At 49.3% G+C, this 21,080-nt stretch overlaps 1 protein-coding gene across 2 annotated transcripts in view; it reads right to left on the bottom strand.

Annotated features, from left to right (window-relative positions):
- Window positions 1-17,121, bottom strand: part of Lmo1 (LIM domain only 1 (rhombotin 1)) — a 35,457-nt gene extending 18,336 nt beyond the window's left edge. Inside the window, exon 1 of one of the 2 annotated variants that reach the window (XM_013028731.1) lies at window positions 16,502-17,121. In XM_013028731.1, coding sequence (XP_012884185.1) covers window positions 16,502-16,526 — 25 coding nt within the window. In that variant the 5' untranslated portion in view covers window positions 16,527-17,121. The remainder of the gene's footprint in view (window positions 1-16,501) is intronic. The other variant, XM_013028732.1, reaches the window with a different exon arrangement.
- Between the last annotated feature and the right edge of the window lie 3,959 nt (window positions 17,122-21,080).

The following is a 21,080-nucleotide window of genomic DNA, read 5'->3' as shown; positions in this document are numbered from 1 at the left end:
ATGCTGGTTGCACAGTGCCTCTTCACCCTCCTTGCAAGCCTCTGTCATTTCTGTGCGTGTGCCAACAATAGAAGTTCTGTTCTAGCGCTGGTTCTAGGGCTGGGAGTTGTAATTGCTGCTTCTATATTTTGCCTGGGGAAATGCAAAATAAGAGAGGAGAAGCAACTCAGCCAAAGTCTCCCAGCTAAAAAGAGAGGACTTAGTTAAGTCCAGTTCAAAGAGACAAAGGATGCATGCTTCCACTCATACGTGGAAGTTAGGGCTAAATTATAAATATATATGGACCTGTACACTGGGTCATATGTATATATATATATATGTGCAAACATCAGTGAAAGTATGACATATGCAGGAGAGGATTCCAATGGTGCAACTCCTTTGGACAATGAATTTACAGTTTAACAACATGAATACCTAGAAGCTGGAACTTATGGTGTCAAGGTGAAGGGTTCAAAGGTGGGAGGGGGTAGTCCAATGGAGAGAGGAAGGGCCAGCCAAATGCAGTCATAATATTCAAGGCACAAGTGTGAACATGGAACTAGGAAATGTAGAGGGTTGGGAAAAAATGATGGAAAGGGTAACATGGTTGTACTCATACACTGACATTGAAATGAAACCCTCTTAAACTACTTAAAGATAATAATTTTTAATTTAAAAAAAAACAATGTTCCTGTTTAAAAAGAAAGAGAGCGGACTTTGCAAAATCCTGTTTCTCTTCCTCTAGCACACGCAGCCTGGAGCCCATGCATGGCTGTGTCTGGTTTCTAGTGTCTGGATTGGACAGAGAACAGTATAGCTGTCTGGTGTTGCTCTGAGACATAGCCAAGGCAGGGGTTTGGTCAGGGACTTAAGAGTCTGATATGTCTGCCATTGACCAACAAGATGAAGAAATGTGGCCAAGTCCTGTAGCACTTTGTGCTTCAGTTCCCTGGTCAACAAAACTGGTACCATAACAGGGTAAAAGAACCAAAAACTCCAACTTGCAGGGTAAAAGAATGCAAAGAAGTTATCTGGATCTTTGACTTGCTAGTAACTTTTAAAAACCCTGGGTGAGGGGGGCTGCTGAGGGAGCAGATAGCAGTACTAACACCATTTCAGAGATGAGAAACTTAAAGCCAGCAAGAAAAAGGACTTACCCCCAGTTCTACTGAACCCCAGGAACCCAGTAGGGGCCAAGCTGCAGGTAATGCAGGTAACTTCCCTTCCAGAAACTCAGATTCTCTCCTGAAACATTCTTATGTTGTTCATTTGAACTTAAAAGTAAATATCCTCAGAGTTTTCCCATGATGTGCTAATTCTACTTAGGTTCATGAGAAATAAAATAAAAGCATAGATCTATTTTTTAAAAAAAACCTTGTACACAAATGTGTGTAACAGCACTACTCTCAACTGCTAAAAAAAATCAAAATGATTCAAATGCTTATTGATTGACAAAGAAAATACGGTATGAATCTATAAAAAAAAGGATTAAAGTGTGTGACCATAAAAAGAAATAAAGTACCAGCATATACAACACAGATCACCTTAAAAACATGCCAGAAAAGATACCAGCTACAGAACCCAAGCACTATATGATTCAATTTATGTGAAAGGTCCAGCATGGGCAAAACTAGGGTTAGGGAGCAGATTCATGGTTATCAAAGAAAGGGAATTGCAGAATGACTATCAATGGATACATAGTTCCTTTTCAAAGTAATGAGAATGTCTGCAAATTAGATAATAATCATACAACTCTATGAATATACTAAAAGCTGCTGGATTGTACATTTTTTAAAAGTTAATTTTGTGGTGCAAATTATACCTCAATAAAGCTGTTATAAAACAAAGCAATGATAAAAATAAATATTCCTTTGAGAAGAGGAGAGAGCAGTTATTTAAAATATAAAGTCGGCCGGGTCTAGCTAGTGGCTTACATCTACAATCCTAGCTATTCAGGAGGCTAAGATCTGAGGATCAAAGTTCTAAGTCAGCCCAGGGAGAAAAATCCATTTGATGTTTATCTCCAAATAACCACCAAAAAGCTGCCAGTGGAGGTATCATTCAAGTGGTAGAACACCAGCCTTGATCAAAAAGGCCAAGCAAAAGCACAAGGCCCTGAGTTCAAGATTTCGTATTGGTAAACAAAACAAAACCCACCAAATTCTAGCTAAGTGCTGGCAACGCAAACCTAAAATCCTAATAGTTAGAAGGTTGAGATCCAGAAGATCATGGTTTAAAGCCAGCCAAAGCAGAAAAGTCCTTGAGACTCCATCTCCAGAATAATCAACAAAGTTCTGGGCTAGAGGTATGGCTCAAGTGGTAGAGTGCCAGCCTAGCAGACAAGTTGAGCAAGCATGAGGCCCTGAGTTCAAGCCCCAGGACTGCCCTATCTGTAAAACGGGCATGACTGTGGGGAAGGGGTCCCTCTTTCAGGACTTTGAGCCAGTAAGGATGCTTTTGGAGATAAGAGCACTAGGGACAAATTAATTCCCTTATGTGGTTAATCCCAGAGGGTGACTTAAGAGACAAAGCATCATGGCCAGCAGGGGGAGTAAGGCACACGCTATGGCAGAGCTGGTCTGCCTGCCCTGGGGTCAGAATGAGCAGGTGTTAGGCCAAGACTAGTATGGCCTTCAGACCTCATAAATAAGGGTCCTGGGACAGGCCAGCCTCCACGTCTCTTCCATGTGAAAAGAGCCCTGTGGAGAGGGAACACTTTGATCATTTGAGAGGCATATTGAGCTTTGAGGCTAATAGCCACGACTGGGCACAATTCTGACTCCATGGATTCATCATAGGTGCTGTCTCAGAAAGATGCCCCTTCAGGAAACTCCTCCCTCAGCCACTAAACTTCTCTAAGCTTCTCTCCCAAAGTCCTAGGAAGACTAGTCTGAGATGACTCCTGGGAGTAAAGAAGAGTGGATGTTGTAGGTATCCCTCTCTATGCAACCATTCCTGCTCAGGAAAGCCCAGTGCCCACCAGCTGGTGAAAACGAAAAACAAACCAAAAACATTAAAGCATCATCATTCATTTGAACTCTGGGTAGGGGACTCGAGGGGGCGGGGAGATACTCTGGGTCCCAATTTATGTGAAGTTCGGAGAGGTGAAGCAGTTTTTCTATGTATCACACAGGAGTAGGGGGTGGTAAAAATAACACTGTGTGAGATACCACAGTCAGCAGAGCAGGATGAGAATAAAATCCATACTTATTACCTCCCAAGCCAAAAACAAGCCACGTCTGTGGCAATCAGTCTCACCCTCATGGAGCTCCTGCTTCTTTAAAGACTTCAAATCTGCCAGCCTCTAGGCCAGAGAAAGACCTTGGGGGTCTTTCTCCCCTGTAGAGGAGACTTCAACAGACCAGCTCTTCTCTGACCACCCTATCCGTGCCTACTTCTGTCAGAAGCCCACACTGCAAGCTCAGAAGGAAACTGAAGGAAAGAGGGATAGAACATGGGCAAAGCTTGAGCTGGAGGAGGTAGGGAGCCATCACCTGTAAGGCTGGAAAGGGGACGAACCCCACCTTCACCTCAACACTTGCTCTGCTGCAAACTTCGTCTCTTCTGATTTCGTCTTCAGAGAGCACTGAGCTTAATAAAATCTGCATCTGACCAGGAGTCTCCATTCGGCCTAAAGCCCTTCAAAGACTTCCCATTGACCACAGCACAAAATCTCTACTCATAACCAGGGTGGGCAGAGCTCTTCCTGGCGATGCCAACAACCCTGACCACAGCCGCAGTCCCATCATGACAGGCTGAGCTCTGGCCCACCTTGTCTACTCTCTCTCTGGAACAAAGGAATCCTTAGGACGCCCTCTGCTCCTCTCCTGACCTCCCTCACCGGTTAACCCAATCAGTTACTGTTCATTCAACAAAGACTCACTAAGTGTGGGGCTGGTCCCTGATACTTGTACTTTGATAAAAAGTAGACCAACACTCATGAATTTTCACCAAAAAATTCTACGGTATGGGGTTTCAATTCAGGGCCTTGTGCTTGTTAGACAAGTGCTACATCAATTGAGTTCCCTCTGCCTCCCCCTTCTTACATATTTTTTTAAATTTTTTTTTTTTTTGCTTTAAGGCTAGGTTTTGCAGTTTGGGCTCAGGCCAACCTCAGACTAGTGATCCTCCTATTTATGCATAGCTAAGATTAGAAGCCTGTACTGCCATGCCTAGCCTGTTTTTGAGACAGTCTTGCTGATTTTTTTTTTTAAATCTGAGCTGGCCTTGAACAGTGATCCCCCTGTCTCTACCTCCTGAGTAGCTGGGATTACAAGAAAGTAGTTCTTAATTAGCTTCATTAAGTAAATTAAACTTCTTGATAAATTTTGTTTAATAGTATGAAGCCATTTCTTCTCCTACTCCTATTTTTATTTTATTGGGGTTATTTTCATTGGGATTAATTATTTTTAAATTTGTAAATGACTATTTCATTCATGATCAGTTTGGGGGCTCATATCAAATCTCACAAATGAGAGCTTTCGCTACTGTTGAGATCTCTTTTGTGGCAATTATTTCTACCAAAAAAAAATGTGTCTGGAGCCAACTTGTGCAGATTTAAATTTGACTTGATTCTTCTATCAATTTTTAGTCAATAACATTTTTCCAGGTGCAGTCTTAGCAGTTGCCAGCTTCACTTTTGTGTTAATTATGTTCAACAATTTTAACTTTTTTCCTGGATTCTCTTTTTGTTTTGTTTTGCATTCTCAATAATACTAATGAGATCTATACTCCTGGATAAGGCACAGTTTCCCCTGATCTGATAAAGTAGGCCAAGCAGGCTGAGGATCAGAGTAGTATGGAAACATCCTAGGGGCAAAGAGGCAAGTGAAAACCTTGTTCTCTGTGCTTGGGCAGAAAGCCAGGTTAGAACGGGGTGCCCCGGGGAGCCCTGCCCACTGCTCCCCAGAGCACTGGCCCTGCCAAGAAGAGGTCCTGCAGATCGGGATCAGCTTCTAGCTGGGGAGGGCAGTTGCCTGGAAGAGACAGCCTCCGAATGGAGTTGGGATACAGTGCTGACACCCCAAGCCGGGCTTCATGCAATATATGCTAGGTTCTTCCATGTGCCCACCTGAGAGGGTGGACAAACTGACCACTGAGCTCTGATAGCCTGTTGCTATAACCTCTAGTTCCTGGCCTAATAGTTTTGGTCCTGCTCCAGGGAAATCCCCCTTTGCCTCCTGGCTGAGACTTTCCCCGTGAATATCAGAGGCAGAGCTTCTGTCTGGACTCAAATCTGGCAAGACCAAGAATAGAGGGCCAGGAGCCATGAATGCTCTTCCCTGGGGACTCTTGTGTCTGAACACCAGGAAGACAAGAAAAGAAAAAGAAACTTCCACAGGGTCCCTTACTGTTACCTTGCGGCACTATGGCTTCCAGCTTTCAAGCCACCCTGCTCGTATAAATGGGGAAACCGAGACCCAGCAAAGAGACAGGACCTGCTCAAAGATCCCCTCCAAGGCTCTGACAAGCTGGGGTGTGGATTCAGGAGTGGCCCTCAGCTCCGTGCCCCTGGGCAGCTGTGAGAGGACTCCAGGGCGCTGCGTAGGGCAGCTGCATTTCTTCACAGGGAACTGTAGAGCCACCTCAGCCCACGCTGCCTCTCAGGCCTGGCTCCACTTCACCTGACAACACCTAGCAACAGACAGAAGGGACCAACCCATCTCTACCGAGGGTCCTGTCACCATTGAGAGAAGAGAGGCAGGCCTTGGAAGAGTGTGTCCGACTGGATGGTGTGCTGCCCACCTCTATTGGCCAACGCCATTTGCCTTCTATGAAAAAAGGAATCCAGAAGCTCAAATCCGTGTGTGTCTGTGTGTCTGTGTGTCTGTGTAGTACCAGCCCCTCTGTAAAGGCATGGAGGAATTTAAAGTATTACCATCTCTCCACCCCTAGGCTCAAGGCAGGCAAGACTGTTCCTTGTCAACTTGATGGAATTTCCCAGGCAAGTGTCTTTCCCTCTCTGGGCACAACTTATTCCTTTGAAAAATGGGGCTAGGATTTGTCTTCCCAGCTTCTCCCTTTGTGACGATAAAACAAAAAGAATTTGAGACATCTGGGGTTTTCCTGGCAGGAGGCAGTGACCTGGGAATGGGAGAGAGCTTGTCATTTATGCTTTCTGGGGGATGGACACCTGGGGCCCACGGCACTCCTCCAGAGCTGACCTGTCATGGCAGGCTAAGATGGTCCCCAACATTTCTGTCTCTTGATATTTATACCTTTACCAGTTCCATCTGCTCCAACCTCTCCCTGACTGTGGATGGGACTGAGTGATTTATTCCCAAGGAGGAAAACACACAACAGTGATAGAACATCACACCTCTGTCTAGGTTATAAGACTGTAGCTTCCTTCTTGTGAGCAGACACTCTCTTGATGGCTTTAAGGAAGCCAACTGCCATGCTGGAGAGGCCCATGAGGCATGGAACAGCGGGCAGGCTGCAGTCAGCAGTCAGCAACCAGCTAGGAACGGAGCCCCCAGTGCCACAGCCATGAGGAACTGAATCCTGACAGCAGTCAGACGTGGGGCTCTTTCCCCAGATGGATGGTGAGAGGACACTGCGGGCCTGAGACACCTTGATTACAGTCTCTGAAAAGCTCCAACAACGCAACTGAGCTGCTGCTGGCTTCCTGTCCCACAGAAATGAGAAGAATAGATGTGTGTTGTGTGAGGCTGCTAAGTTCTGAAGCAATCTGTCATACCACAATAACTAATGCACTGCCACACAGGGAAGAAGGGACCCTCTCTTGGGCCATCAAGGAGCCCTGGGGACAGATCCCTGGCCCCATAGCCTGAGTGTCATGAGTCTCCTCTGGTCTTGCCACACAGTGTTATGAAGATGAGAACCTAGGGGACAGAGCTGTCTATAGTAGGCCACGAATGTGGGTGGAGCTGGCCTACCTCTCCCGGGAGCTGTATCCCTGGGCCCTTCCCTACTTGGAACCCCAGCTGGCTGGGAGCAGGGAAAGCTTGCCAAGGACATCTGCTTCCACTTCCTTCTAAGCAGCAGAAGCAGGATTTGAACCCAGTCTACCTAACTAAAAACCCATGCTAGTTCTGATTTTACAAATGGGAAAATCAGGAATCAGAAAGTTGGTTCTCAAGGCACTCACAGGCAACCCCCCCCCCCCATGGGTCTATCAGCTGACCTGGAGGCTCTTAAAGGAGACAGGGAAGTGGGGATGGATCAGGTTGCCAGCTGTGGATCACAGGAGTCCAGGCCAATGCTGCTCCCACTTGTCTGGTAAGTGGGGGAGGGGGAGATCTCCCTCCTTTCTGCAATCCAGCCATTGTGCCGGTGAGCAAAGTTGAATTATTAAAACACCCTTCTGGAGTACCATGTGGATTTCTCTCCGCGAGACTCAGAGGAGAGGGGTAGCCAATGCCACCACACAATATTAAAATGTCAGGAGTTTAAGGCCTACCGTGGTTGAGTCATAAGTTATCAGCACACAGTGAGGGCCGACAGAATGCCTCCCTTAAATTATTAAGCAGAAAGCGTCAGACTGTAATATTTTGCTAAACCAAAGTACAGACACAGACAAAGATGTCATTTCAATATTTGAAACCAGCAAGTTTAATTTAAAATAAGAGCAAACCAATAAGCTCAGAACATAGCAGCGTATGAGAGGAAAATTATACTGTGAGAGGGGGGGAAAAAAGTGGAAGGACTTAAGAAATTTATAAAAGTAATCTCCAAGTGGAAATTAGAAATCAAGGCCTAGAAACAGAATAACACAAAAGAAATATTACTGTCCACTTTCTAAATCAATATAACACTGCTCCACGCTGGAATTACCATGGTAACTCAAGTAAAAAGAATCAAGCAATTCTTATTATTTCAAAATAAAATCACAGCCTGAAGCCTGGGTTTTATTACAACCACTGATAGATCGCTGGCTTGTATTTATCTGAAATATTGCTTTTCAATCAGCTGGTTTATGAATGTACACAGGCCTCTCACCATCCCACTTACTGCCCCGTTTTGAGGCGAGGGGCCAACCAATGGATTGATTCCCTTCTGACTGCATTTGCATATATGCCTGCTTTAAGTCAGCTCTGCTAACCACAGAGCTTCATCCCCTGTCAGACTGCCCGGTGCCTTTTCAGGGCCCTCAGGAAAGGCTGAGAGAGGGGGAAGAAGAGGGTCCTGCAGGTTATCCTCAGCCACCAGTGTCCTTCCTAGTCCCAATTCTGACAGCTAGCAAAAGTAGCTGGCAGAACACAGCAAGCATAGGACTGTGCAAACAGACCCCCTGGGTTTATAGCCCAGCTCTGGCACAAGAGGGCCGTGGGGCCTAGGACCAATCATTCAAGCTCTTTGTAACAGTTTTCTCACTGGAAAATGAAAATGGTAGGAGCTTCTTCCTAAGGTTGTTTTTAAGTATTAAATGAGATCCTACTGAAGGAACCCCGTGTATTGATTATAAAAAGGGCTCCATATCTCCACCCCTCCCAGCCTTCACGATCTTTGAGATACAGCTCTCACCTCCTTCAAGAGTAGAATCTGTTTCCCCACTCTTCATGTGCTGTTGGCCTTGTGATTGATTTTGGCTGATGGGATGGGGAAGAAGTGACATTTCCCATGCCAAATAGTGGCTTCAGGAAGCCCAGTTTGCTTCCACTGTGTCTAGACCTGACTCAGCCGGGACAGCAGGTGAACTGATGGACCTGGCTAGATGAGGAGAGACATGGGATCCTGTTACCTCAGCACCAGCTGGGAGGCAGCCATCCTCCTTCCTGGAGTCCAGCTGAGATCAGCCTAAATCATCTGCCCACAGATGTGCCAGCTAAAGAAATGCTTAGTGGTTAGAGCCTCCGAATTTTGAGTGTTCAGTGTTGGTGGCAGAGCAATGACTGATAGAACTAAGGGGCTCAATGCCTTAGTTTTGCATCCAGTCAAGTGAAAGCTACTGTGTTTTTATGACCCCTAAAGCTGAGAGGCTAAGCCAAAAAGAGGACACTGTAATTCAGGGAGTTATGTCAATTCATTTAGCTATGAGACTTCCCAGTATACCATGTGTGTATATGGATGGTAGATGCTAGTTAGTTACTGCTCCCATTGTAAAGATGGAAAAATAGAGGCCTGGAAAATTGTCTGAAATTACATAGTACTGAGCTGGGGCAAGAACTCAGGTCTTCTGATCATGCTAGCAAACAGCTCCTGAAGACAGAAGGGCACTTAAGAAAGCTCAATTGACCTCATGGGGAAGGAGCAGGAGGGAAGAGTTAGTGACAAGACCCTACAGTAGGCCTTCACACTAGGCATCTACCCTGAAGACTGGTCCAGCCTGCTCACTCCTCACACCTGCCTTTAACTTGTCCCCAATTGTATCAGTTACTGTGGGCTCCAGCCTTAGAACATAAAAACCACAAAGTCAACCAATAAGAGATATGCTTGCTCTTCAGTGGATGTCTCTGAGCATGACCAACAAAAGGGAAAATGGTATGTCAGATAAGGTGGACAACAGGAACAAAGAGTTAGAAGGAAATACTGGGAATGCATGGCCCAAAAACCAGTGTGGGCACATTAGACCCACATAGCTTACTGTGATGCTAGGAGAGGTAGTCTGTCTCCTACAGAATGAGTGCCAGGGTGGCAGAGATCTGGCTGTAATGAGAACCAGGAGACAGATGGCAGGTGGGATGTAGGAATGGTGGTAGCAGAACTGAAAGGGGGAGGGCCAGAGTCCCAGCTGAATACAATCCAGTGGTGAGCATAGAAATGTTTAACTAGCAGCTGTCCAGGAAAGAGCTTTGATGTGTAGCTTTTGCCAGTTTCCTGGGTAAAAATATTCCTATCATGGCTAATTTCAAGCTGCTGATGTGATGTGATGTCATTGAACTCAGAGGTGGAAGAGATCACAACAACATCAGCTCCTTTTTCTTCCTTTTCTTTCTTTTCCTTTTCTTCTTTCTTTTCTTTCTTTCTTTTCTGGTACCAGTCCTAGAACTTGAACTCAGAGCCTGGGTGTGATTTCTGAGCTTTTGGGCTCAACACCAGCATTCTATCACTTGAGCCACAGCTCCACTTCTGGCTTTTTGGTGGTTAACTGGGGAATCACAGGCTTCATGCCTGGGCTAGCTTCAAACCATGATCCTCAGGTCTCAGCTTCCTGAATAGCTAGGATTACAGGCATGAGCCACCAGTGCCTGGTACAACATTAGTTCTTGCAAGCCACAGGAGTCGACTGCATGGTACAGTCCTATCCTGAATATGGACCTGACAGGAAGACTCTAGCAAGAGCTTGAGGAACTAGGCCTAGGGTGGGAGGATTCCTGCATGCCTCAGTGTCCTTCAAATTTATGTGGGCCAGAACTTGGCAGGCAGGATAGGCTACATACCACATGCACACCTAGGGCTTCTCCAGTTCACAAGACCCAGGACAGACAGGTTCTGGACCTGAGGACAGAACCACATCCCCTGGGATGTCAGTAGGTCAGCGAAGGCCATGACTGAGACACCTAGACATACTGTCCCAGTCTAACTGCTGTTCTCTCTCATTAGAGTTTTCTAGAGCCCAGCTTCATAATGCCTTGGGGCCAAAGCAAAACAGCATCTGAAGCTTGGAGATCAAACTCTCCACATAAAACCAAGCAACTCTCTTGTCCTCTGAGTATTAACCTTCCCACAATAAAAATGGAGGGATTTGCAAAGGGTGATCTTGGAGGCCTTTCCCATGATGCTCCCCACCTTGAGGATAAGAACAGTGGTGAGAAGTAAAGCCCATCAGCCTCTCCAAGGGCAATGAATTAACTGGATGAGGAAGTGCAAAGGCCCAAGACTCATCAGTGAACAAAGTACTGAACTGGACCTAGGATTATTTCAGAGCATACAGAATCAGTACACAAAACAATGTTGTTCACACAGCGACTAGGATGCTTCCTGTTGATCAAGTGTGTGCAGCATCTCATTTAGTCCTGTTAACAACCTAGATTTTAGGTTTTGTAAGGTTTCTTTTTCTTGATATATAACCTAGGCTGGCCTTGAACTTGAATTCCTCCTGCCGCAGACTCCTGAGTGCTGGGACTACAGGCATGTATCCCCACAGCCCTTGTTTTTAAGATGGGAGTTTTCACTCACTTTTGCCTGGTCTGATCTCGAACCATGAGCCTCCTGTTTCCACCTCCCTAGCAGCTGGTGTTACCAGCATGCGCTACCACATCCAGCTCCTTTTTAATCTTAATGTCCCCAACCAGGGCTTTCTGGGGTCACTAGAGACAGATACAAACAACAGCTTTGGCCTCCCTGCTTCAAGGAGACGCTCTGTCCTGTGTGAGGAACAGCTCTAATAACAAGTTTCTAACTCTCTGGGCCCACATCCCCTGAGGACCCCAACATAGCATCCCCTATCTACACCCCCACAGCTCTGTGTTCTGTTCATCCATCCACAGACATTTCCCAACTCAGGCAGCCTGGAGCTGGCAGCCCAACTGGGGCTACAGCAGAACCTCCTGTCTCTTTCACCCACAGCCACAGAGGATCGGCTACCAAAAATGCTCACTGGCAATCATCCATCTGTTCCAAGGGTGAGAAGCCAAAATAATCCCCTTCTAGACCCTGCTGACAAATGAAGCCTGATCACAGGCTCCTTAACTCAGAGAAAGTGGGACTGGACTGTAACCTGGTCCGATTCAGGGACAATGGTTGGGGCAAGGATTCAAGTCCCAGGAGGATGAGGGACAGGACCAGCTCTAGGAAAATGCACGTTTTCATGTGCTAAAAGCATCTTTGTGGGACGCCTTCAGAGGGAGACAGCAAGGTAGTAAGGCAGTTCTTGCAGGCACAGAGGGTGAGTGGCCACACCAGCACTGAGCCCCGGCAAGCAAAGGGTGAAGCTTTTAGGCGAGCAGCGGCCAGTGATCTCAGCTTTCCCCAGTCCTAATGCTCCTGAAAGGCTCTCTCCCGCTCCCTGTAATTGGGCATCAGTAGTTAATGCAGTATTGACTGCATTACACGCTCCCGTGCCTCCCCTCGCTAATGCCAATTGCATCACCTTGTACAGTCACCGGCTTGCTTAGCCAATAGCCGTTAAAAGCAATCCAAATCATGAATCATACGGGAAACTTTTAGCAAGACACCGCCATCCAAGGAGACAATTTACAGTTGAGTTAATCTGGGTACATTAGCGAGACATGGATTCTGGACGACAGACCAATTTATGTTGTTTCCTTGTCCCCCCCCCCACCCCCTGTTAGTGCTCTGTGTGGGCAAATGAATGAAAGAGCAGGGAATTGAGAAAAACATCTGCCTCTTTACCCAGGGCTCCAAGGGAGATGGGGCAGGCCCGGGTGGGGTGGGGGGTCAGGAGCCCCATCTTCACAGAACTCTGCCTGGCTGAGTTTGGGCAGGAAGGAGATGTGGCTGTTCTTCTGCTCAAGATTTGTGTTGCCTCATTTCTAACATTGAGGAGGCACTGCTGCTAGGGCTGAATAGGGTAAGTGCAGGTGGAGGCAGCCTGCCTTATAGGCACTGGGTGAGTGCCAGGTCTGGTCCCCCACCCTGCCATCCATACAAGGACTTGACTAGCTCCCAGCAGGCAGCAGTGCACACTGGGCCCCGCCTCCTCGTTTCTGGCATGGTACAGCATCAGGACCAGCCCCCTGCTTCCAAGGGAGACCCAGGGACACATCTACCAGAAGAAGCCACCCAGCACTCTGTAGTCTAGAACATGATGAGATGGGCCAGAGGTCCTACCAGTGAAGACGCAAAGGCTGATCGAGTCACGCATAGCCAAATGAACCCATTCAGCTGCAGATGCCATGCTTCTACTGGTCATTAACAATTGAAGACTTCACTGTCTGGTCCTCCTCAGCCCAGCTTTAATCTCCTTAAGCATTTTTTCACTTTATTACAAAATGCCCTACGAATTATGTATGGTGTTGAGTGCCGAGATCTGCCCTCTGCTTCCTGTGGTCACTCCAGCCGTCCCACAGGGCCTTGACAGAGATGGTTTATACCCAAAGCATCCCTGCCCCAGCATGTACGTAGGACCATGTCAGCAGCACCTCAGCCCTCAGCATCCTCTCATTTCAGACCCCAGTCTTGCTGTTCTGTCTCTACTCAGAAGCTTCTTCCTCAACAGCCCTAATTTGATTTTCAGGGTTCAGGTAGCAGCCTCCTTTGCCCCCCACCAGCAGCCCCACAGCTCACAGGTGCCAGGAGAAGGGCTGTTTCTCCGGGAAAGTTGGAGCTCAGCTCCCCTTTTGCTGACAGGCAGACCCAGCAGCATTTAGAAAGCCCGGACCCTGAGTTCCAGTAAAGGGAAGATGGCTAGGCCAAGAACAAGCATCCAAATGAAAGCAATTAATCTTAAAACCCGAAGTTTAACCGTTTGCAAAACAGATCTTTCTGTCTCTGTGGTGACCCTTCACTGCTCGACCTAATGGATTACTTTATTAATAATGCACTGTGCTTAAAAGCAAAAAAGAAAAAAAAATTCTGACGATTCAATACTTCAGAAAGTCTCTTAAACCCGTTGCTACGGCAAAACGATTGATATTTTATTATCTTTCAGAAGTACAACATGAAAGCCCTGCAGCCCAGCCGAGCGGGAGCTTTGGTCCTCAGCAGCTGGCAGACGCGACTTCAACCAGAGGGGCCCCTGCCTCTCCTGACAAGATGCTGTCAGGTGGAGAAAGGGTATTGGGGGTAGCTAATAGGAGCCCTGAGTCCCTGCTACAGCCAGACAAAGAGTGTTGAGAGAATCCTGAAGGATACATCCCTTAGGACCTCAAGGACTGAGGCTGCCACCCAACTCAGATGGCCACATGCTGAGAGGGCACAGGAAGTTAGGTAGTATGTGTGGAGGGGCAGGTGAGTAGACAAGAGCTTTTCTTCATCTCCCAAGGAAAGTACCATCTTCAAGGTTTCTGGTAACCGAGGGAGGCCAGATTCTTATTAAGAAGCAAGGGGTAGATTTGTTTTTTTGTGGTTTTATTGGGGTTGTTTTCATTTTTGTTTTAGCAGAAAAGTTGCTTTTGAAGGGCAGCTCTAGGCTGGACAGGACAAGAAGGTGCCCAAGCAACTGTCACTGTTCAGTAGTGTCAAAAGTGGGTGTCATATTGTTTAGATTGAACGGGTCAAGCATACAGGGCCTCTTGAAGTCTCCTCTGCAGTTCTGATAGGAACAAGGGGTAACATACATTCTAGGAGGTTAAGGTACACTGCAGCATGGACTTAAGTGCAACCTTTAGCATTATCATGGAGCCCAATGAACTTTGGGGTACCTGGACAGAGATCTAGCTCCAGACCCTGGATGAAGAAAGGGGTACCATATCTCCAGAAAGACATCCATCTTCTTGAGGGCTCCCAACTACACAACTCAGGGCAGCTCATTCCTGGCCTAGGCCCAGGGAGCCAAGCATACCAAAAAACCTTAAAGAAGGAAGCACACTGATTTTTAAGGTCCCCACCACCCCTAAGACACCAGACAAGGACCTTACATACTGCCTTCTGCAAGCTCTTCATTTTTATAGAGAAGGGAAGTCCAGAGATAAGCATGGTTGGCCAGAGGTAACACAGACAGTTAGAAATTAAAGAAGCCAAAGCCAGGCACCAGTGGCTCACGCCTGTCATCCTAGCTACTCGTGAGGCTGAGATCTGCGGATCATGGTTTGAAGTCAGCCTGGAGAGATAAATCTGAGAGACTCTTATCCCCAATTAATCACCAAAAAGCTGCAAATGGTGCTGTGGCATAAGTGGTAGAACACCAGCCTTAAGTGAAAAAGCTAAAGGACAGCACCCAGGCTCTGAGTTCAAGCTCCAGTACTAACACACACACACACACACACACACACACACACACACACACCAAAAAAAAAACCATTTTTTTCAGGAGCTAAGTCAAATCCTCTTCCCTCCCTGTTTGGCTTGACCCCAGACTTCTTCTCATTTTTATTCTATTAAAAAACGTCACTAACCCAGTCCTCTGATGACCCATTCTGGGCTCCAGGGAAGGGTCTGTGAATGGAGAAGAACATGTTGAACATGGATGTCTCATCCCAGCCAGCCCAGATGCATTTACTTCTCTTTCTTCCTCTCTTCTGACACATGGGCCAGGAGTTGGCCATCGTGGGCTACCAAACTCAGGCCTCCTCTGCATGTCGCCTGCAGCCCGCAGGCTAGAGGCTTTTGAGGACCGCTGCCCCACTGATGCTTCAGAAGGAAGAAATAGGTAAGCTGAGGCATCACACAGCTAAGTGAACCCTGCATGACCTTGAACAAGCCACTTAACCAATGACCACATCAATAATACCAGGGCTCTGGTAAGCAGACGGTACCCCCATCTAGGGAAGGACAGCCACCACAGTTAGCCCTGGGCGTGCTGCATGACTCCCAGCCACCACAACCTTTTGGGTCTGCATCAGAGAAAAATGCCAGCAGCAGTGTGGCTGCCCAGTGCTCACTTCCAGCCCTTCCTACAACACCCACAGACCACACACGCCTCACCTACAGGTACCAGGAGCCTGGGACTGCCCGAGAACCTGCCACTCTAGACTCTGGGATCCTCTCTTAGGTCACAGGACACACACTGCATTTTACCCCCAAGGGGACTTGGATCCCCACCTTCTAGGTCACTTACTGCAAGATTCTTCCCCAAGCGAGGACGATTTTGGGGTCTCTGGGGCCACCTGCTAGTATCTCCCTGCAGCCATAGATAGATTACTGTGTTCTGACCACTGGGTCCTGTGGTCTTCTAGGGATGCGCCAAGACTGAACTACAGAAGGTCCACACCACTGTCCCCAGAGGACCCCTCCCCTCCTGCTGGGGTGGCTACTAGCCTGTGATGGGACACTTTCTTCTGTTGGGCCAAACTCCCACCTCCACACACAGGGAGGCACAGAGGCAGTGGGGCCAGCACAGGAAGGTGTGGCTCTCACCGAGTCACACTCGTGGGCAGCGGCCCCCTAGACGACCCAGATGGCCTTCCCTTCTCCTGCAGGGCGGGGCGGGGGGGGGCATCCCGGCTTCCTGCGCCAGTCCTCCCGCGCTCAGGCCGGGCCCCTGGGCTCTTGGAACCCGGATTCCCCTTCCAAAGCTGATTTGCTGTGGCGCTCAGCGCCTCTCGGGTTCCGCGGCCGGCTGGAGGGTGACGGCTGCGGGGAGAGGAGCAGCCGCAGAACCCACACGCTCCACGCCAGGCGCCACGGCGCGAGATCGGAGGGCAGCTCGGAGCCTGCACGCGGGCCCGCGGCGGCGCAGCACACGCCTCCCCCGCCCTGCGCGCACTGCTTCCCCAGCTCCCCGGGGGCCCCGGGCGCGGAGGCGGAAGCATTGCGCGCGGCCTCGGGGAGCTCGATCCATGATCCACCCAGCCCGTTCCTCCCCCCGGGGGGCCTGTAGCGGGGACACCCCCCTCCCCCGCGGGGGAGCTCCGCTAACCACCGGACACAGCCCCGCACACCCGCGCGCGCGTGCGCCCCGTGTGCGTTCCCGCGAGCTGCGGCGGGGGGCGAGAGCGTGGGGAGGGGGCGCCGGTTCTCCACCCCCCACACACACACCTCCCCGCCCGCCACCTACCGTCCTCCTTGTCCAGCACCATCATCTCGGGCGCTCCGTGTCCAGCCGCAGCTCTCGGCTCGGCCCGGGAAGGGAAAAAGGCGCCGACTCCCGGGCGCGCTTCAGCGGGGAGGGCGGCCGGTCCTCGGGCAGCGAGCGGGGCTCTAATTACCCGCTTGTCCGGCTCTTAACCTAGATTGCACTCAGCTAGAATTACATTCAGGAGTGAAGCACTTCGCAGATACAAAAGCAGTCTCACCTACTTTTGTGCCTCAGAATTGCAAGGAACTACGAACTGCAATTTAGAGAGAAGGGAGAGGGAGAGAGAAGGGGGAAGAGAGAGGATCAGAGCCGTTTCTTTGATTCTCACCTTCTAAATGGCTCAATTTGCCCAGTATAATCTGTCTTAATGTAATTGCATTTGATAGCTCATAACCCTGGCTCTGGCAACGACACAGCTTTCAGCCTCATAAAGTGTTTTCCCCTCGGATTTAATCTGAATCTCAATCTAAAATTATATTCAAAGAGATGAGGGGGGGGATCTCGGCGGCCGTCTCCCGCTGCCTTTCTCCCTCAATGTATGAGGTTTTCACTCCTGCTACTGAATAAATGCACGCATTTCCCGAGCCGCCCCCCCCTCCCTCCCGGGTTAATGGGGAGTGGAGACGCGCTGCTGGTCGGCTCCGCAGCGCCATCTGGAGGCCTCGCAGCCACAGTTCAGCTCCGGACTCCATTCCCGTCCCAGGACCCAGAGTCCGGGTACTCCCAGCCCCTCAGCCTAGATTTCTGCTTCCTCACAGGAGAGAGGTTTCTCAGATCTCGCCCCCCTCCTACAAGCTGGGCCCGGGGTTTCTGGTGGAGTCCAGGATTGTTGAGCCAAAGTTAACCCTCTGTGGAACACGAAGCCTCCCACCGTGAGTCTTAAGGCACTACCTCTGAAGGCTCCTGGCTAGAACACCTATATTTCGTGGAAAGGGACGGGAGGAGGAGGGGAGGGCACTGTCTCAGTTTCTCTCTAAGCAAGTATAGCATGGTATTAAAGGCTTTTCTTCCACAAATATTTATTGAGCACATATTACGTGCCAAGCACTATTCTGATGGGCTGAGAACAGAATAAAGATTCTTTTGCGGAAGTGATCGTTCTTGTTCTCATAAGGCAGGAAGGGAGACAGCGTCCATCTTCTTTTCTCCTGGACCCTGCTTCTCCCTGATGCTCTAAGTTTGGTGCCGAGGCTGTCTCCTCCAGGAAAGCCACTTACTTTAAAGTCCCAAGTGCTTGTATTTTCCCCTAGACAGCGCAGAACTTCAAGGAGGAGTGGAAATAATGGTTTGTGTGTGTTTTTTTTCCTCTAGCCCAAGGTGGGCTCCTGAGGGATATGTCCTGATCTCGGTCTTGGTAGTTGCCTTTGAAGTCAAGACCCAGGCAAGAAGAAAATGGAGGTCTCTGGAGGGCTACTAGACAGAATTCTGTCTTTTCATTGCCAATTAATAAACATCAAACCTTAGCAAGTCCCCTTTTCTCTCTGGGCCTCAGTTTCCCTATTTGTGAAATAGGAAACCTATTCTTCCAGTCTCTAAGGTTGCTATGGGGATCTGATAAGATAAGGTGTTAAGACTGTGCTTTGTCAACTGTGGTGCTCTGGACAAAAGGGAATGGGAGTTATCTGGTACAAAGAAGACCTGGAGGTGAGGTCTTGCCCCTTATATCCTAGGAGGCTCCAGTTCTTGACAGGAGTGGAGAAGAAGGGGCTGCGGCCCATCTTCCTCTCTCCAAAGTCTAGCTTTGAGGAAATACAACTGTAGCTGCTTTTAATGAGATGCCTCATCCGCTGCTCAGAGGGTTTCACTTTCCCCTTCATCTTAAATACTTAATCCTAATAGTCCTTGAGTATATTTGATGTTAAATATATCATTTTGCTCGGACTCGCCATCCCTTAGGACTGCAAGCTTGATCTCTCCCCTGCCACTGCAGCCACTGCAGCCAGAGTTCTGCCCCCCCCCCCCAGGCCTGAGGGAGGCTTTTGCATTGCTGCCACATTTGATGACCATGTTGGCCTGTGCCGGGGGCCAGTCAGTGTAGCAAGCATGGGGCCTGGCAAGGGCAGTTTCTTGCTGCAGAAGCCTCTCTGACCTATTTGTTCCAATGGAGGCTGCAACCTGACACCTGACCCCCCAAGGACCATTCTCACCCTCAGAACCCACAAAGCAAGATTGGGGCCACTTTCCTACTCTCTTGTCCATGTACTGTGTCTGGAGTTTTTTGTCCTAGCACTAATTCACTCCATTCTCCAATGTACCCAATTAACAGCCACATGGCTGGCATGCTTTTGGGGAATTGCGACTTCTGTGCCCCACGTCAGGAATACTAAGGTATGGGTTGCAGAAGTAGGTAGGGCATGCCAGTAGGGGCCTGGTGCTCTCTGCATCCCAGCTGAGTGCATGGAGCAACAAGCTGATCTAGAGGGAGGTCTGCACAGCTACCCAGCCAGCTAGACTCTGAGGGTTTGAGTGGCTTGAGTGCCCAGCTAGGAAGGGTTGCCAGAGCCAGATAATGAGCCTCCTCCCCAGCTCTTAGGGAAGTCCCATCCCCATGCTCACCCTCACCCAGGTGAGGCTCAGGACACACCCACAACCTGGGAGTGGAATCCTCAGTTCCCCTGAGGCTGAAGAAACAGCTTTCACTGAGCACATTCCACAAGTGAAGGGCCTGTCCTCTCATTTCAACATGCCTACAGTGTTCCAAAATGCCCTTGAAATGCCTCTGGGGACAGCAGGGTGACACCAGTGGATCAACCCCCAAAATTACTTGGGGGAGAAAGCGGGTGCTATTCACAGCCTCACAAATTTCTGGGCAGGTCCCAGTAGCTTGGAAGAAAGGTCCAGAGAACAGGTTCCTGCATTTGAGGGTAGGAGTGAGAGAAAGAAAGACCCCAGTGCCTGAAGGCCCAGAAGACTAGATATTCCAGAACTCTTCTATGGAGGCTGTTGGGAAGCGCCTCAATCTGAAGGCCCTGCTCTCAGCACAAGGAAGCCCTCTCCAAAAGAAGGTGTTAGGTTGGCCTCACAGGTGATGTCTGGAGACAGAATCAGGGTGCCAAGTGTCCCTTCCCTGAGGCCACTAAAAGCTTACAAGTGAAAATGAACCTGCAGTCCTTGATCTTTGCGGTGGGATCAGGATGCCTACTAGCCAAGTTCACACGCCCTGCCTGCTTTGTACACCGAAAGCAGCACCACATAGGAATCTGCAGCCAGCTAGGGTGAAGAAGCACACAGTTGGCAAACTCCCTCTAGGTTTCTAGAGTGCACAGACAGTCCTCAGAAGCTGCTATTATAGACGGTTAGGCCTTGCTGAGTAAGGCCTAAGTTAAATCTGCATCCCAGAAAATAAATCTACTGTACTCCTTGATGAAGGCCAAGGCACCCCTGCTCTGAGACAACTGTTGACTGTAGACTGATCCAGGCCTGCCCTGGGACTGAGAAGTTACCTATGTTGCAGGATGGTCAGTATTAAAACCCACAGTACTAGGCAAAGCAGGATAATCTATGTAAGGAAACTGAGTCACGAGGGTATCCAAGTAAGGAAAGGGCAGAAAGTGAACTAAACAGCCCAGTAGACTTTTATTTCAGGTAAAAGCCTGAGAGGGAGGCCAGAGTCTCATTTCCTAACGGTAGACAACCACAAGACTGTTAATAGGGTCGACACGGGACAATGCCAGAGAAGAAGGCCTGGCAGCTAGATCCTTTCCACAACACCAAATCTCCCAGCCTCTTGTCCACCACATATATACTCCAGGCACTAAGGGACTGTCCCAGCTCCCGAGGCCCATCCCGGGACAGCCGGAACTGAGTTTTCACAGACTCTAGCAATGGAAATGACATTAGTTGGAACCAATTTTGTGAAGACCGAAGCTTACTGCAGTTTTGGGGGTGGTGGCTCTTTAAGAAAAGAGAGATGAGATTATTAATACTAATTTACCACTAGGGAACCTCTCAATGGAAGGACCTTGAGAACCTTCAACTTCACTGGCTTCAAGGGAAATTGCCTCTGTCTGACCTGGTATTTGGACCTTTTACGTGGTCTACCCACTACGCTAGTGAGCCAGACACCTCCCAGCCCAAGCTGGGTGAAGGGGTGGCATGTTTCCTCCTCACCCCTGCAAGAGCAGAGTCTCATAGCTACATGGCCCTAGACCTGAGGGACCCCCCAGGATCATGTAGCTTGACTGTACCCTCACCGCAAGCTCCCCGGCCATCCCCTGGAGGACCCCTAAAGGGCGGGGGGTGCAGGCCAACAGTCAGAAGGGCCCAGAGACTGGATGGGATGCCAACGGGTTCTCTCAGGAAGCCCACGGCATAGCGCGGGTCGTAGAGATGCGCAGAATGCCTGCAAAGCCGCAAGAGCCAGAAAGAAAGTTCCGGGCCGGAGGGTGGGGGTGCGGATGCGGGGTTGGCGGGCTCCAGGGTGCGGGTGGCACTTCCTCCTCCGGGGGAGGATCGCCAGGGCCCGAGCCTGGCACCCACGACCTCACCCCACACACCAGCGCACACACAGCCGGACGCCGAGCTTCCGGGAAGCGGCCAGGACAGGCGCCGGGGGCGG

Source organism: Dipodomys ordii, unplaced genomic scaffold (assembly GCF_000151885.1).
Source record: "Dipodomys ordii isolate 6190 unplaced genomic scaffold, Dord_2.0 Scaffold113, whole genome shotgun sequence".
In the NCBI taxonomy this organism is placed as follows: domain Eukaryota; kingdom Metazoa; phylum Chordata; class Mammalia; order Rodentia; family Heteromyidae; genus Dipodomys; species Dipodomys ordii.
Note: the sequence above shows the minus strand (reverse complement) of the source record. Positions and strands in the feature narration are given on the sequence as shown.